This window comes from Ovis aries, chromosome 4 (genome assembly GCF_016772045.2).
Source record: "Ovis aries strain OAR_USU_Benz2616 breed Rambouillet chromosome 4, ARS-UI_Ramb_v3.0, whole genome shotgun sequence".
Classification (NCBI taxonomy): domain Eukaryota; kingdom Metazoa; phylum Chordata; class Mammalia; order Artiodactyla; family Bovidae; genus Ovis; species Ovis aries.
In genome coordinates this window covers 100,704,112-100,722,313 of record NC_056057.1, presented here as the reverse complement: position 1 = coordinate 100,722,313, position 18,202 = coordinate 100,704,112, and the positions used below count along the sequence as shown (strand labels likewise).

The following is an 18,202-nucleotide window of genomic DNA, read 5'->3' as shown; positions in this document are numbered from 1 at the left end:
AGGAGTAAGTGTCTTTTAATTTCTTGGCTGCAGACACCATCTGCAGTGATTTTAGAGCCCTCAAAACTGAAGTCTGACACTGTTTCTACTGTTTCCCATCTATTTCCCATGAAGTGATGGGACCAGATGCCATGATCTTCGTTTTCTGAATGTTGAGCTTTAAGCCAACTGTTTCACTCTCCTCTTTCACTTTCATCAAGAGGCTTTTAGTTCCTCTTCAGTTTCTGCCATAAGGGTGGTGTCATCTGCAGATCTGAGGTTATTGATATTTCTCCTGGCAATCTTGATTCCAGCTTGTGCTTCATGCAGCCCAGCATTTCTCATGATGTACTCTGCATATAAGTTAGATAAGCAGGGTGACAGTATACAGCCTTGATGTACTCCTTTTCCTATTTGGAACCAGTCTGTTGTTCCATGTCCAGTTCTAACTGTTGCTTCCTGACCTTCATATAGGTTTCTCAAGAGGCAGGTCAGGTGGTCTGGTATTCCTGTCTCTTTCAGAATTTTCCAGTTTATTGTAATCCACAGAGTCAAAGGCTTTGGCATAGTCAGTAATCCAGAAATAGATGTTTTTCTGGAACTCTCGTGCTTTTTCCATGATCCAGCAGATGTTGGCAATCTGATCTCTGGTTCCTCTGCCTTTTCTAAAACCAGCTTGAACATCTGGAATTTCACGGTTCACATATTGCTGAAGCCTGGCTTGGAGAACTTTGAGCATTACTTTATTAGCGTGTGAGATGGAGTGCAATTGTGTGGTAGTTTGAGCATTGTTTGGCATTGCCTTTCTTTGGGATTGGAATGAAAACTGACCGTTTCCAGTCCTGTGGCCACTGCTGAGTTTTCCAAATTTGCTGGCATATTGAGTGCAGCACTTTCGTAGCATCATCTTTCAGGATTTGAAATAGCTCAACTGGAAGCTGAGCTGTGTGGTATTGTACTTAGAATTATTATAGGTTTTTTAAAAATATTAAAATATTAGTTTATAGTTCTGTGTATATATTAATTGTAAGGTTTTAATGGAAACTTAAGGTGCTGTTCTTTTTTTTTAATTTTTATTTTGTATTGGGATATAGCCAATTAGCAAACAATATTATGATACCTTCAGGTGAACAGTGAAGGGACTCAGCCATAAATATACATGTACCCATTCTCCCCCAAACTTCCCTCCCCTGCAAGCTGCCACTTGACACTGATCAGAGTTCCTTGTCCTGTATAGTAGGTCCTCGTTGTTTGTCCACTTTAAATATAGCAGAGTGTACATGACTAGCCCAAACTCCCTAACTATCCCTTCCCTCTAACCCTCCCACTGGCAACCATAGGTTTGTCTTCTAAGTCTGTGAGTCTCTTTCTGAAAGTCCAATTAAGATACTGTTCTAATTACCATTCAAAACGTGTGTATGTATATGTCATATCTATAAATAGCTTTTCTATTATGTGTAATTATAGTATCCATTCCTGTATAATGTATTCAGGAATGTAATTTCTGTGTAACTGTTCAATGGACTTGTATCACACACATATTTAACTTACCATAAATTCACTGTCAGATTGACAGAAAACTAGAGGATTAATTAATAACCACTTGTAAAAGAATGAAACTAGATCATTTTCTAACACCGCACACAAAAATAAACTCAAAATGGATTAAAGATCTAAATGGAAGACCAGAAACTATAAAACTCCTAGAGGAGAACATAGGCAAAACACTCTCCAACATAAATCACAGCAGGATCCTCTATGATCCACCTCCCAGAATTCTGGAAATAAAAGCAAAAATAAACAAATGGGATCTAATTAAAATTAAAAGCTTCTGCACAACAAAGGAAAATATAAGCAAGGTGGAAAGACAGCCTTCTGAATGGGAGAAAATCATAGCAAATGAAGCAACTGACAGACAACTAATCTCAAAAACATACAAGCAACTTATGCAGCTCAATTCCAGAAAAATAAACGACCCAATCAAAAAATGGGCCAAAGAACTAAATAGACATTTCTCCAAAGAAGACATACGGATGGCTAACAAACACATGAAAAGATGCTCAACATCACTCATTATCAGAGAAATGCAAATCAAAACCACAATGAGGTACCACTTCACACCAGTCAGAATGTCTGTGATCCAAAAATCTGCAAGCAATAAATGCTGGAGAGGGTGTGGAGAAAAGGGAACCCTCCTACACTGTTGGTGGGAATGCAAACTAGTACAGCCACTATGGAGAACAGTGTGGAGATTCCTTTTGGGAATGCATGTAAGAATTAAAGATTTTAAAATTTAAAAAATAAAAAACTAAAATTAAAAAAATAAATAAATAAAATAAAAGTACAAAGCAAGATATATACTATTAAAAAAAAAAAATTGCAAATAGAACTGCCTTATGACCAGCAATCCCACTGCTGGGCATACACACTGAGGAAACCAGAATTGAAAGAGACACATGTACCCCAGTGTTCATCGCAGCACTGTTTATAATAGCCGGGACATGGAAACAACCTAGATGTCCATCAGCAGATGAATGGATAAGAAAGCAGTGGTACATATACACAATGGAGTATTACTCAGCCGTTAAAAAGAATTCATTTGAATCAGTTCTGTTGAGATGGATGAAACTGGAGCCGATTATACAGAGTGAAGTAAGCCAGAAAGAAAAACACCAATACAGTATACTAACACATATATATATGGAATTTAGAAAGATGGCAATGACGACCCTGTATGCAAGACAGCAAAAAAGACACAGATGTGTATAACGGACTTTTGGACTCAGAGGGAGAGGGAGAGGGTGGGATGATTTGGGAGAATCGCATTCTAACACGTATACTATCATGTAAGAATCGAATCGCCAGTCAATGTCTGACGCAGGATGCAGCATGCTTGGGGCTGGTGCATGGGGATGACCCAGAGAGATGTTATGGGGAGGGAGGTGGGAGGGGGGTTCATGTTTGGGAACACACGTAAGAATTAAAGATTTTAAAATTTAAAAAAAAATAAAATAAAAAAATAAAAATAAAAAAAAAAAAATAAAAATAAATATAGCAACCAGATACTTAAAAACCTTTTTTCAAAAGTGCTGTGTATTATATACTGCATTTGTGTATATAGTGTGTATTTTATTTTTAATTTTTTAATATATGTAACATAAAGAACTATACAGAAAAGAGCTTAGTGATCCAGATAACCACGATGCTGTGATCACTCACCTAGAGCCAGACATCCCGGAATGTGAAGTCAAGTGGGCGTTAGGAAGCATCACTACGAACAAAGCTAGTGGAGGTAATGGAATTATAGCTGAGCTATTTTAAATCCTAAAAGTTGATGCTGTGAAAGTGCTGCACTCAATATGCCAGCAAATTTGGAAAACTCAGCAGTGGCCACAGGACTGGAAAAGGTCAGTTTTCATTCCAATCCCAAAGAAAGGCAGTGCCAAAGAATGTTCAAACTACTGCACAACTGCACTCATCTCACACACTAGCAAAGTAATGCTCAAAATTCTCCAAGCTAGGCTTCAACAGTACGTGAACCGAGAACTTCCAGATGTTTAGAAATGACAGAGGAACCAGAGATCGAATTGCCAACATCTGTTGGATCATAGAAAAAGCAAGAGAATTTCAGAAAAACATCTACTTCTGCTTCATTGACTCTGCTAAAGCTTTTAACTATCTGGATCATAACAAACTACGGAAAATTCTGAAAGAGATGGAAATACCAGACCACCATACGTGCCTCCTGAGAAATCTGTATGCAGGTCAAGAAGTGACAGAACCAGACATGGAACAATAGACTGGTTCCAAATTGGGAAAAGAGTAGGTCAGGGCTGTATATTGTTAACTTGCTTATTTAACTTATATGCTGAGTACATCATTTGAAGTGCCAGACTGGATGAAGCACAAGCTGGAATCAAGATTGCAGAGAGAAATCAGTTACTTCACATATGCAGATGACACCACTCTTATGGCAGAAAGCGAAGAGGAACTGCAGAGGCTCATGATAAAAGTCAATTCTTCTACTTTTAGCTTTCTTTATAGCCCACTCTCACATCCACACATGACCACTGGGAAACCCATAGCTTTGACTAGATGGACCTTTGTTGGCAAAGTAATGTCTCTACTTTTTAATATGCAGTCTATCTTGGTCATAACTTTTCTTCCAAGGAGCAAATGTCTTAATTTCATGGCTGCAGTTACCATCTGGAGTGATTTTGGAGGCCCCCAAAATAAAATCTGTCCCTGTTTCCCCTGTTTCCCTATCTATTTGCCATGAAGTGTTGAGACCAGATGCTATGATCTTAGTTTTCTGAATGTTGAGTTTCAAGCCAACTTTTCACTCTCCTCTTTGATTTTCATCAAGAGGCTCTTTTGTTCTTCTTCACTTTGTCTCACTTGAGTCCGAATCTTTGCGACCTCATGGACTATAGACCGTCGGGCTCCTCTGTCCATGGGATTCTCCGGGCAAGAATTCCCTGAATGGCATACCCTGAATGGCAGCCCACTCCAGTATTCTTGCCTGGAGAATCCCATAGACAGAGGAGCGTGACTGGCTACAGTCTGTGAAGTCGCAAAGAGTCGGACACAACTGAGCGACTAACACTTAAGGCAAGGTACTCTTTTTGCTCGAATTTACTCGGGACTTATTTCAGTGATGATCTCTGCTTTGTGGGGCGACTAACTTTGAGAGGCTGGTGCAGGGAAAATGCTGTCTCACTGTTTACTAACTAAAGAGATTGATCATCTTTTTGTATGTTGTAATCATTTGTACTTCTTTTGTGAACTACTGATCATATTCTGTTCTCATCTTTTCTTCTGACTTATTTGGCTTTTTAAACATTGCTTGTAAGATTCCTTTGTATATTCAGGACAGTAACACTTATAAACAGTGAATATATCCTTTATTCTGTTGCTTGCCTTTGATTTTGTCTTTCTGTTTTTACTTTGCTAAGTTGATTATATTTATCTTTTATGAATTTATGTTTTTTTCTTAGGAAGACTTTCTGTATCCCAAGTTTTTAAAAACTCTATTTTCTTCTAACACTTTAATAGTTTATTTCACCGTAAACTCTTTAGATAGATTATTTGAGATTTATTTTGATTGCAGTGTGAGATGGCTATATACTGTTTCTTTCTCAAAACAGATAGAGCAGGATCCTGTTACTCTTTATAAATTGGGTCCATCCTTGCCATATTGATGTTATGTCTCTTTTATCAAATATTGAAATCTAATTCATGGTCTGTTTCTAAATTCCTTATTTAGTTTTTTTGATCTTTTGTCTGTTTTTGTATCAGTATCAAATTATTTGTTACTATAGCTTTGTGGTACAGTGCAATATCCGATAGCACAAATTCCCAAGTTCCCCCTTTGAAAAGTTTCAAAGCATTTCTAATGCATTTACTCTTTCGTGTAAACTTTAGAATTAATTTGTCAAATTATATAAATGAACAAAAATCTGTTATTTTGACATAACATTTTAACAGTGACTTTGCCTAAAATTTTCAATTCTCCATAATCAAAAAAGATAAATTATTTAATATCTAAAAAGACTCTTTCTCCTTTCTCTAGGCTTTTAGTAGCATTTCTACAATAAAAAGGAATATTTTCATTTGTTTAACATGTGCTTATTTTCCCAGAAATGAAATTTTTATTGGCATGTTAATACCTGTTTAATTGTAAACAGCTAGCTTCTGTGGCACATTTTTTCAGCTCTTATATTTTCTGTGGTTTTGGTTTGATATTAACACGTAATGAACATCTAAAGCCTCTCTTTATTAAATTTATTTGTAAATTAGGACATTTTAGATTACTATAATACTCTTAGTTATGTGGCAGTATTATTACTACTAGCTTTTAGGTCAAAGATAAGACAGTTTAAATTTAGAATATGTTTTAAGATGAATGTGCTTCTGTATAGTATTCATTACTCTAAAATGTGCTATGATTAGTACTGGTTTTGTATTAAATGTTTCAGCTAAAAGAGGGACTTTTTTCTTTCTGTTGAATCAAAAAATTTAACAACCTCTTAGGTCTTTTATCTTGACATGCAAAATGCTCAGAATTCCATCTTTGAGATGATAGCGAAAATTGATCTGATTAATATTTTTCATTGTTGATAATATGATTCTTGATTGTTGAAAATGCCCTTGTTTTTCAGTAGTAAGCAGTATATTTTGTTTTTTCTCATGCAGGTCTTTGAAGTTCTACAGTTTAGTTCTCAGTGCTGAACTTCCTTCTCCCTTAAATTATTATAAACTTTTGCTGCTGTTTAATAAAAGTGAAGATGTCTCGCAGTCCTGACGCAAAGGAAGACCCTGTGGAATGTCCTCTTTGCATGGAGCCCTTGGAGATAGATGACATCAACTTTTTCCCTTGCACCTGTGGCTACCAGATCTGCCGCTTTTGTTGGCATCGAATTCGCACTGATGAAAATGGGCTTTGTCCTGCATGTAGAAAGGTAAATGCTCCAAAATAGCTTTGTGTTTAGTTTTTTCCCCCATGCCTATGAGCAAGTAGATTTTAATAGAATCTATACAATTCAGGTGAGATAAAGTGTGACATTATATTCTTAAGATATCATGAAGTGTAAAAAACACTGCCCTGGGAATCAGAGTCTCAACATGGTTAACTAAGTATATTACCTTGCTGAAGTCATAGAACCTCTCTGGTTGGCCTTTAGTTTTCTTATCTGAGGAGATTGACAGTCAGTGGTGGTGGTTTAGTCGCTAAGTTGTGTTTGACTCTTGTGACCACATGGACTGTAGCCTGCCAGGCTCCTCCATCCATGGGATTCTCCAGGCAAGCATACTGGAGTGGGTTCCCATTTCCTTCTCCAGCGGATCTTCCCAACCCAGGAATTGAACCCGGATCGCCTGCACTGCAGGCAGATTCTTTACCAAGGATTAGGAGTAGTGAGAGGCAGTAGACTTAGATAGGATGATGTCAGATTGGAGAAAAACAGTCAGTTTTACATCTGGGGAGAAATTTACTTTAGTTTTCTAGTACAAAATAGAGAAGTTTTGATGTTTACTGAAAAAGAGTGTGATTTAAAATGACAAGAGAAATCCTGGTTCAGAAGGTAACACTTAACTCATTTGTTGACAATTCTAGGCTGATGGTGCTATCCCTATTGTACACTCAAGGAAACTAGGCCTTCTAAGTAATTTGTCTAAAGCATCGACTGATGGGTAGTAGGTTCGGTGGTCAAATTCAAGTCCTTTGAATCCCTTCTAAAAAAAAAAAAATCTATGATTTTTAAAGTAATTTTCTGCGTCTGGTTGTTTTACTAAGCAGATACAGCAGTTATAGTGTAGTGAATGATGTATTAGAATGAGTAGAATTGCTGCATCTCTCTTTTGAAGGTCTTTCTTTATTTGTTACTTTAGGGGTTAATGCAAATATCTATTTTTTGCCTTCTCTTTAATGTCTGTGTATGATTTAAGCTTTCTTTTCTTTTTACCCATTAAAAGAGCTGTTGGGTTCATTATTACCAAATTTTTATAAAGTAGAAATGTGTTTCAGATACCTGCATTATTTAAAAAAGAAAAAAATTAACAACCAGAAACTCAGAAGACAATGCATTGTCCAGTCTTTTATTTAAAATCTAGTGGGCAGTTAACATATGTTATATGAATGATAAAAGGTGAGATCTATTTAAGTGTTAATTAATGTAGTTACAAAACTATATATATATATGTTTTTTAACAATACAAGTAGAAGAGTTGAGGATGACAGCAAGATTTTGAACTGAAAAACTAGAAGTAGAGAATGGCTGTTAACTGAGATGGGGAAGACTGTAATAGGAATAGGTTTTTTGAGAATATCAGGAATTTGGTTTTAAATATGTTAGGTTTGAGATTCCTATTAGAGATGTAAATGGAGGTGGTGAATAGACAGGTGATTTTATTCAAGTTGGTTTGGATATGGAGTTACAAATTTGGAAGTTAATATATAGAATGTTTTTGTAAATTAATGACACTGAGTGAAATCACAAGAGTCAGTCAGTGGAAAAGATGTGAGATTATGCTTTCCAACATTTATAGAAAAAGAAAAAAAATCCAGATTAAAGAAATATGAGATGAGTCATTTATCGTAAATAGACCAGGAGTATTTTTTTTCTTCCTGTTGATTTAATATCCAACTCTTAGAACCTCTCCTTAGTCTCTTAACTGTCAGACCTTGCTCATACCCATCTCATGGCGTGAGTTGTGGAATGCAGATAGTACAGGTCAGGCAAAGTCTTCAAATCTGACTTAGCTTTGCTGGAGAGTTTTGGACACCCAAAATTATGAAGCTACCCATCTCAGTCAGGGACCAGAAGATGTTTACATCTCTGGAGACCAGCTTCAGTGGTTATGTTAACACATAAGAAAACCACAGGTGTTTCTGGAGAGGACCATGAAGCTATAATTTACATGTAGCCCAACTCTGCGGGCAAAATCTGTAGAAGGCATTCTGTGAGATGGCCAATTGAGATGATTTAAATAAACTTGGAGATGCAGGTGGGGGCTAGTCAAAGCCAGTGCCTGATTTTGGCCCACAAGATGATACCTGTCTTTTTGCAGAAAGGACCTCTTTTGTTTACATCGCTTTGAAAAGCAGAGAGAGGAAGGTTATAAAAACATGAAGTTGAGCATTTCTCTGTGGTCCTAGTTGCTTAGCTTGGTGGGGTCAAGAAGACCTTAGTGCTTCCCTAAACATAGGCAGAGGTCATTCTTTAGACTGCTTTTGCATGTCCTTTTAGTGCAGCATACCTGAGAAAAATACCTGGTGGAAACAGCAGATGTGGGAATATGGGTGGTACACGGACGTAGCACCATACAGTGTTGATTCTCATGAAAATTAGAGACTGGTCAAGGAAATGAAAACTTCAACAAATGTGTTGTTTTCACCTCAGAAATAATGGAAGCTACTGCATCCATGAAACAAGAATAAGATGGTATTAAAAAATTCAGGGAACAATAAACAGTTATTGAAAATTAAATATGATAGCAGAAATAACTCAAGGAAAGAGTTTTAGGACGAAGTTGAAATGATCTCTTAAGTAGTGCCATTTGCCATTTGCAACAGCATGGGTGGACCTTGAAGGGTCAATGCTAAGCGAAATAAGTTAGAGAAAGAAATACTGTATGATTTCACTCATATGTGGAATACATAAACAAAGCAAGATAAATGAACAAACAAAATAAAAACACAGATGCAGAGAACAGGGTAATGGTCATCAGAGGGGAAAGGGTAAAGAGGGAGGGTGAAATAGATAAACGGCATCAACTGGTGACAGAAACTAAATTTTTGGTTGTGAGCATGCTGTATGGTACACAGAAGTAGAAATAAAACGTTGTACGCTTGAAACTTACAGAAGGTTATAAACTAGAGTTACCTCAAAAAAAAAAGGAGAAAAAACCCCCCAAGAATCAAAAATGCCTATCAAGTGCCAGGCACAAACTTTTTAAATAATAATTGTTCAGGTATTAAACAAAGTCAAGGACCTTTTTAAAAATATTTATTTATGGCTGCACTGGGTCTTTGTTGCTCTGTGCAGGCTTTCTCGAGTTATGGCGAGCAGGGCTTGCTTCTCTCTGTTGCAGTGTATGAGCTTCTCATTGCCGTCAGAGCACAGGCTCTAGGCACGTGGACTCAGCAGCTGTCGCACCCTTGCTTACTTGCTCTGTGCCATGTGGAATCTTCTTGGACCAGGGATTGAACCCGTGTCCCCTGCATTGTCAGGCAGACTCTTAACTACTGAACCCCCAAGGAAGTCCCACAAACTTTTAAAGTACCAAAGAGAAAGAGGTTCTACAAGTTTCCAAAGAGGAAGAGGTAGATTGCACATAAAAGATCAGGAATCGGTCGTTTCAGACTGATATGTGGGTAGCTAAACGTTAGCCTTTCCACATAAGTTTTTTAATTCATTTGTCATTTTGTACAAAAAGCCTACTGGAATTTTGATTGAGATTGCATTGAGTAGACAGGTCTATTTGAGGAAAAATTATATCTTAAAAATGTTGACTTAAGTAGTTCATGCGGAGAAGGCAATGGCACCTCACTCCAGTACTCTTGCCTGGAAAATCCCATGGACGGAGGAGCCTGGTAGGCTGCCATCCATGGGGTCACGAAGAGTTGGACATGACTGAGCAACTTCACTTTCACTTTTCACTTTCATGCGTTGGAGAAGGAAATGGCAACCCACTCTAGTACTGTTGCCTGGAGAATCCCAGGGGCGGCGGAGCCTGGTGGGCTGCTGTCTATGGGGTCGCACAGAGTCGGACACGACTGACGCGACTTAGCAGCAGCAGCATGTAGTTCATGAATAAGGTTTATTTTTCTACATTTCAGAAACACTGTTCTATAGTTGCAGTGTACAGAGTAGTACAGCGTGTTTTGTTATATTTGCCTATGACTGTTTTATGTTTTTTGAGCTGTGGCACATGATATGCCTTTTAAGATTTCATTTTCTAATTGTTCATTTTTATAGGTAGAGTAATTGATTTTTGTTATATAGATTTGTTGGGATTTTCTAAATAGATGGTTACGCCTTCTGTAAATTAAGACAGCTTTATTTCTTTTCAGTCTTTATTTTTTAAAAATTATTTTTCTTGCCATATTGCACTTGGATAAGTTGGACATGACTTAGCGACTGAACAACAACAAAGCTCTACACTATAATCTTGGATGAAAGTGTTACAAGCACATATCCTTGTTTGTTTCCAATCTTATTGGGAAGGCATCGAGTATTTCATTATTAAGTATGTCACCATTTTTTTGTAGATGATCTGTATCAGGTTGAGGACATTTGCTTTTATTCTTTGGTTACTGAGTTTTTAATCATGAGTGGGTGTTGGATTTTGTCAGTGCCTTTTCTGCTTCTGTCGAGGTGATCGTGTGTTACCTCCTTTGTTCTGTAGAAACAGTGATTTAGGTTGATTGATTTTTTTTTTTTTAAATCAACCTTCCCTCCCAAGGGTAAATCTTATTTGGTTTATGTGTCATGATGTGTTATCCTTTTTATTTTCAATTTGCTAATATTTTCATAAGGAGTTTTATATCTGTGCTATGAGAAGTATTTATCTGTGGCTTTCTTTTATATTGTTTTTAGATTTGGTACCAAAGAAATACTTGCCTCAGAAGTGTTTCCTCCTCATCTGTATTCTGAAAGAGTGTACATGTGACTGGTGTTAATTCTTTTTGATTTCCTTTCCAGATTCACTGTTGACATTCTATCAGGAGGGCTATTATGAAAACTGGATACCACAGGATTCTTCTATATTGATTTCTGGAACTCTTTTTGTATTAGTTCACTCTTTGTGGTATTTTTGCCCTGTAAATTTCAGTTGCTTCAGCCTCTTCAAATTTTGAACACTGTCCCTTCTGCTCAATGTGACTGTTAGAACCAGTGCCAGAGTCCAGTAAGTGCCAGAAGAGCAGAAAACTGGGACACTCATGGTTTTTATCTGCCTTATTTCTTTTCTCTCAGAGGTCATAGATCTGCTTGCTGTTCATTCCCTGTTGTTCAGTGTCTGAAAACAGTTATTTCATACATTTTGTCTAGTTTTCTAGTTGTTTATGCTGGTATCCCTAGTCTGTTAACCATCTAACCTGCCATAGCTGGAGGTGAAAGTGTATAAATAATATTTGAACTTTGTAATAATGTAATTATGACTATTGGCCTAATGAAATTAGAATGGAAGGTTAGAAAGTGGACTTGGAATATGTTGTTAGACTGGCTGAAAGAAAGCTAAATCTTGATTTTGCATAATATTTAATACTGAAAAAATCAAGAAGTAGTAGTACAAGCATGTTATTTAGTGATGTGATAGTAAATGACAAAGGAATCATGTGAAATAATAAACAGCTTATTTATAGGGGGAGGCAGCTGTTGAGGGGGCAGCATATAGGGGACTGCTCTATTTCCTGATAAACCTTGTAGAACTGTTTGACTGGGAACACGTAAGAAATAGATCATGAAACTAGGGGGAGGGGAAGAGTAGACAAATGGAAACCATAGGAAAGAAAGTATGATAGTACTGATATTCAGTTCAGTTCAGTTCAGTCGCTCAGTCATGTCCGACTCTTTGCGACCCCATGAATTGCAGCACGCCAGCCCTCCCTGTCCATCACCAACTCCCGGAGTTCACTCAGACTCAGACTTGGTCATAATCAGATTCAAGATCAACACATTTTGAAAGTAGTTAAAGAGGATATTTTTCTTACTGATGAAAGATCCCCTAGAGTCATAAAACATTTATTTACATAGTATAGCTTTGAAGTATATTGAGCTGATGTAAATACCAGGAAAAACTGCACCCACTTTTATAATCGAGGGGCTTCTAATTTCTGTAGTTTAGAACTATGTCACACAGAATCAGACACGACTAAAGGGACTTATTAGCACACATGCACATGAAGTACACAGAAGGAATGAAAAATTTGATTAACACAGCAAGTATGTGTGTTTGTGCACACATACAACTTTGTACAAATAAATTTGTACAAAACTTTAAAATACAGTGTATTGGGCACAAAAATTGACTATCAATCAGTTCCAAAATGTAGAACTCACTTGTGTATTTCTATTTATTCTGCTTGAGGTTTGTAGGGCTTTTTGAATCTGTGGATTTGGTGGATTTCATTGTTGCTGTTCAGTCGCTAAGTTGTGTGTGACTCTTTGAGACCCCATGGACTACAGCAGGCCAGGCGTCCCTGTCCTTCACTATCTCCTGGAGTTTGCTCCAATTCATGTCTAGTGAGTTGGTGATGCCATGCAACCATCTCATCCTCTCTTGCCCTCTTCTGCCTTCAGTCATTCCCAGCATCAGGGTCTTTCCCAATGAGTCGGCTCTTCACATCAGGTGGCCAAGGTATTGGAGCTTCAGCATCAGTCCTTTCAATGCATAGTTAGGGTTGATTTCCTTTAGGATTGACTGGTTTGATCTCTTTGCTGTCCATGGGACTGTCAAGAGTCTTCTCCAGCCCCAGAATTCAAAATCATCAAATCTAGAGTTTCATTAGTTCAGGAAAAAATTAAGCTGTTATCTAGTCAGCTGTTGCCGTTATTCTCTTTCCTCTCTTTCTGGGACTCTGATTAAATATTTTCCAGTTCTTATCACTATTGGCCATGTCTTTTAATCTCTTTTTTGTTTCTTTTTCTTCCTTTAATGCATTATAGATGATTCCTTCTAATCAATTTTTTTAGGTCTAGTCTCAGTTCAGTTCAGTCACTCAGTTGTATCTGACACTTTGTGACCCCATGGACTGCAGCATGCCAGGTTTCCCTGTCCATTACCAACTCCCAGAGCTTGCTCAAACTCATGTCTATCGAGTCGGTGATGCCATCTAACCATCTCATCCTCTGTCGTCACCTTCCCCACCTGCCTTCAATCTTTCCCAGCATGAGTGTCTTTTCAGATGAATCAGTTCTTCGCATCAGGTGGCCAGAGTATTGGAGGTTCAGCTTCAGCATCAGTCCTTCTAGTGAATATTCAGGACTGATTTGATTTCCTTTAGGATTGACTGCTTTGATCTCCTTGCAGTCCAAGGGACTCTCAACAGTCTTCTCTAACACCACAGTTCAAAAGCATCAATTCTTCAGTGCTCAGCTTTCTTTATAGTCCAACTCTCACATCCATACATGACTACTGGAAAAATCATAGCTTTGACTAGATGAATCTTTGTTGGCAAAGTAATTTCTCTGCTTTTTAATGTGCTGTCTAGGTTGGTCATAGCTTTTCTTGCAAGAAGCAAGCGTCTTTTAATTTCATGGGTGCAGTCCCCATCTGCAGTGATTTTGGAGCCCAGGAAAATAAAGTCTGTAATTGTTTCCCCATCTGTTTGCCATGAAGTTCTGGAATCTGATGCCATGAACTTCGTTTTCTGAATGTTGAGTTTTAAGCCAGCTTTTTTTGCTCTTCTCTTTAACTTTCATTAAGAGGCTCTTTAGTTCCTCTTTGCTTTCTGCCATGAGGTGGTGTCATCTGCATATCTGAGGTTATTGTTATTTCCCCCTGCATTCTTGATTCCAGCTTGAAGTCATCTAGTCCAGCATTTTGCATGATGTACTCAGCATGTAAGTTAAATATTATATAAGGCCTAGTCTACCGAATTTTAAAATTTTGTTTTCCATTTCTAAAAGTAATGTATGTTCTTTTTTGCTACTTGATTTTTTAAAAAAGATTTTTATACCCTGCAGATATTTTCAAGTTTGTCATATATTTGTTTAAACAGATAATCATTCTTGTTTTAAAATCTGTCCAATAATTCCAGTTGCTGAAGTCCATGAGGGATGTTTCTGCTGGTTGTTCTTCTTGTTGATTTCTTTCTTTCTGTGATTTGTTGTCTGTATCGGCTTCGAGGTTGTCACTGAGTTATTTGTGCATTTCTCTGAGGCCCAGGATAAATTTGCCGTCCTGTAGATAGGCTTTGGTTTGCCTTTTGCTGGAACCTGTGAACATTGCCATTAGGGATGCCTTAATCTTTTGTTCTCTCAGGTGCACATCTTCCCTGGGGCTGGTTTCAGCTTTTCTAGGATGGTTTTTTCCTTCACCCTTTTCCTTTTTTCTTATCTTGTTCTGACCTTTCTGTAGTCTGTACTTAACCCTAAAAGAATATGAGCCCTTTGGTGGTGAACTGGTCTCAGCTTATCATGGGACTGATCTCCCCAGAACTCTTCACTGTGGACTAGTTTTGGATTTTGAATGCTGTGCTTCTTCCCTCATTTGTCCTTCTCTCCCATTGGTTGTTACTCAGCCTTTCCGCTTATCTCTTTGGGTTCTGACTTTTATCCAGAAATTTGCTTGGGACTTCACCACTGCAGATCATTATTGTTTTTAAGATGTTGGTTCGAAAAGTTTTACCCAGTATTTTTCATTGTCTTTAGCAAGAGGAAAAGATGAAGCTGTAAATGCGTTTATTAGAAAATGAAGAGCAAAAATAAATGAACATATTTCCGGGTTAAGAAACTAGGAAAAGAATAAACATTATGACAGTAGAAAGTAGGGATTAAGTAGAATTTAATGAAATAGGAAAGCTGTATTTCCATAAAAGTTGAATCTGGTTCTTTGAAACAACCAATAAAATAATCAAAGTCCTGGTAAATCTGATTAGAAAATAAAACGGACGACACATCTAAATATACATGTAAATTGGGAATAAAAGTGGAAGCATAACTATACATATGAAAGGAATTAAGTGATTATATTAAAGACTATAAACCATCTTAATTAGTAGTTTGGCAATCTGTTGGCAAATTAACACTACTAAAAATATTTTGCACGTTTAAAATGCTGCTCCATAAGTATCCTATTTATCACTAGTTTGTAACATGCAGTAGAAAAGTTAAAGAAAAAATTTTTGCTTATAGCTTTTTATTTGATCCTGTATTCCTAGAATATTAGGTTTAACATTATGTGTTTCAGTCAAAAAGTAGACCAGATGTATTTTTCTTTATATTCATTTTTAGTACTAAGGTTACTAGTTTTGTGAGTCACAGTGTTTTTCTGCAGCTGTTCAAATTATGTGTTTTCGTCTCCCATCTTTAATCTAGCTTCTTTCCTCATCTTACTGTATCAGATGATTAATTTTCTATTGGATTTGTAGAGTAGGTATTTAATGGTGGTGTGTGTGAAGGAGGAACCATCATAGAATGTGTGCTTTACCAACTTTTTATGAAACCTTTAGACAGGTTGAGACTGATAAAATTTTGTATATTTTTCATTTGTGTTTAGGTTAAATTACCAGATTTCTATTATCTGAAACAATTTGTTTAATTCTTCCTAACAACAGAGATGCAGATTCACAAATATGTTGATTAAAAAGTTAGTATTTATAACCTCTTTTAAGTTGCCTGGAGTAAGAGGATTTTGGAGGATAAATCATAATGAACTAATTTATCTTGTTCTCCTGTAGTGGTATCTTTCTGTATTGGGATGTGTAATCTATCATTATATAGCAGTTATAGTCCAGAGCGACTGAACTGAACTGAACTGAAAGTTGCCTTTGAAGACTGATAGAAGTGTTAATTTCCACAGAAAAAACTTGGAGTAATATAGAAAAAGACTGGGATAACCAGTGTTACAAACTCAATATAATGATACATCAGTAATACACTTTATGAGAATTGATACCACAACCTGATTTTTGGTCATTTTCATTCTTCATTTATTGGAGGTGTTTATATTATTTTGCATCATCTTTTATTAGGATTTTACAATGTCAGAGATGGCTTGCAAAGAAAAAAACCTGAATGCTTGTCAAATCTTCGTGTTCTCAGAAAAGTTACACTAGTGTTTCTCAGACTCTCTGATGCAGAACCAGATGTATCCCCGCGCCCGCCCCAGCACAGCCTGCTGGGAACTGACACAGGTTCTGTTGAGCGCGCCTAGTACCCAGCTTGTGTCACGTGATTTACCACCCAAGCTTGATAACAACCACACTGATAAATATCTTATTCTTTAGAGCCCACTGATGACATACTTGAACGCTGTGGAAATGTTAAGTTGCTGTAAAAGTTTCCAAGTGCTTTTTCTCAGTTTTTACACTTATCATGGACTGCTAGAAAGATGCACGGACCAGGCTTTGAAATGGCTCTGGGAACAATCTAAAGGCTCGATCGACTCAGGGAGTGGATTATCACCACTACACATGTTAGTGAAGGGCAACAGCTTTCAAATAAACTTAATAAATGCTCTAAAAGGAGCTTTCCAGAAATCCTGTGGTAGAAAATAGCAAATGAAAATGTAAGTGATATTGTGGAAGGTATTTAAATTGGTTTGTATGTAGTTCATTTTTATACTTTTGCCTCTGTAGTTTTAAATAGTTTCATGGGATTAATATCATCCAGGCAGATGGATTGATTTGAAAGAAGATAATATAGGTAAAGAAGTGTGAGTATAGAAAAGAGAGAAAAAATTTAAATAGGCGCGGTTACATCGGTTGAAGAATTGAATTTATTGTAATAGATCTCTAACCATTTAGTTCCTCAAATTAAAATGTAAGAACTCTTTGAAATAAGATTTTTTTAAAAAAAGAAAATTAGTAGTGCTGAATTTCTAATTCTAGAAGTAGCTTGGTATTAATGTGGCAAATATTAGTAAGCTCCTAAAATGTATGACACAAACTATATATTTGACCCTGGAATAAAACCCTTAGGTCATGCAAAAGTCAGGTAAATTACTGAGTCAGCTGTTTTATATGCCTCTTACTCACTAATATGTTGGAGTATGCCAAAAAGGACCAATTAGCTAAAAGATTCACATTTCTAAATGTGGGAATTGAATGGAATGGGCACTTACATTCTGCAGGACCACTAAAAGTTATGGCTAAATATTTAAGAACAGGAGTTTTGGAGACTTTATGCAATTACTAGTAAAAATAATGGAACAGGAAAAGAAATCTCACTTTCTTAATTGCCTTCAGCATTACTCAGAGTGTGCACACATATTGGAGGGTGTTGTTTTTTTTTAATTAATTTTTTTTTTTTAACTTATGTATGGAAAAGAGGAAAGTAACTTTACATTAAAGGCATGCACGGTGCCGTGCTTGTGGATACTCCCTTCTCTTGTCCTCATTCCCACTTTTTCTTGACAGCAGCGTTTCTGTCAATCCCAGGTTCTGGTATTCTGATAGGCACAGTTTCCCATTTCTGGGATCTCTTCACATTCAGCTTTACATGTTACTGTTTGGTGTGTTCCATCTTCCATTTATTATTAACCTTTTTGTTAATACAGTTGTCTCTTGTATCTGTGGGGCACTTTTTTCTAGGAACAGCCCCCTCCACGCCACTTGCACAGATACCAAAATCCGTGGATGCTCAGGCTCCTCATATAAAATAGTGTAGTGTTTGTGTGTAACTTACACACATCCTCCCACGTAATTTAAGTCATCTCTAGATTATGTATAGTCTCTAATATCTAATGTAAATGCTGTATAAATAGTTGTAAATACAATGTAAATGCTATTAAATAGTTGCTAGGTGCATGACAAATTCAAATTTTGGTTTTTGGAACTTTTTTTCTAGAATTTATTTCCCCCAAATAGTTTCATTTGGTTGAATCTGAGGATGTAGAACCTGTAGAGGGCCAGCTGAAATAATAACTGGTTTATTGAATGCTTCTGTGCAGGACACAGTTTTAATCACTTTATAAGTGTGTTGTCTTTTTAAAATTCTCACAGAAACCCTCTGAATAAAGTACTGTGATTCCCATTTTATGGAAGACTGAGGCAGAC

At 36.8% G+C, this 18,202-nt stretch overlaps 1 protein-coding gene across 6 annotated transcripts in view; it reads left to right on the top strand.

Annotated features, from left to right (window-relative positions):
• The window catches only part of CNOT4 (CCR4-NOT transcription complex subunit 4), a 152,219-nt gene that overhangs the window by 67,335 nt on the left and 66,682 nt on the right, over positions 1-18,202 (top strand). For all 6 annotated transcript variants that reach the window (XM_027968840.3, XM_027968837.3, XM_027968839.3 and 3 more), the window contains exon 2: positions 6,175-6,440. In XM_027968840.3, coding sequence (XP_027824641.1) covers positions 6,267-6,440 — 174 coding nt within the window. In that variant the 5' untranslated portion in view covers positions 6,175-6,266. The remainder of the gene's footprint in view (positions 1-6,174; positions 6,441-18,202) is intronic.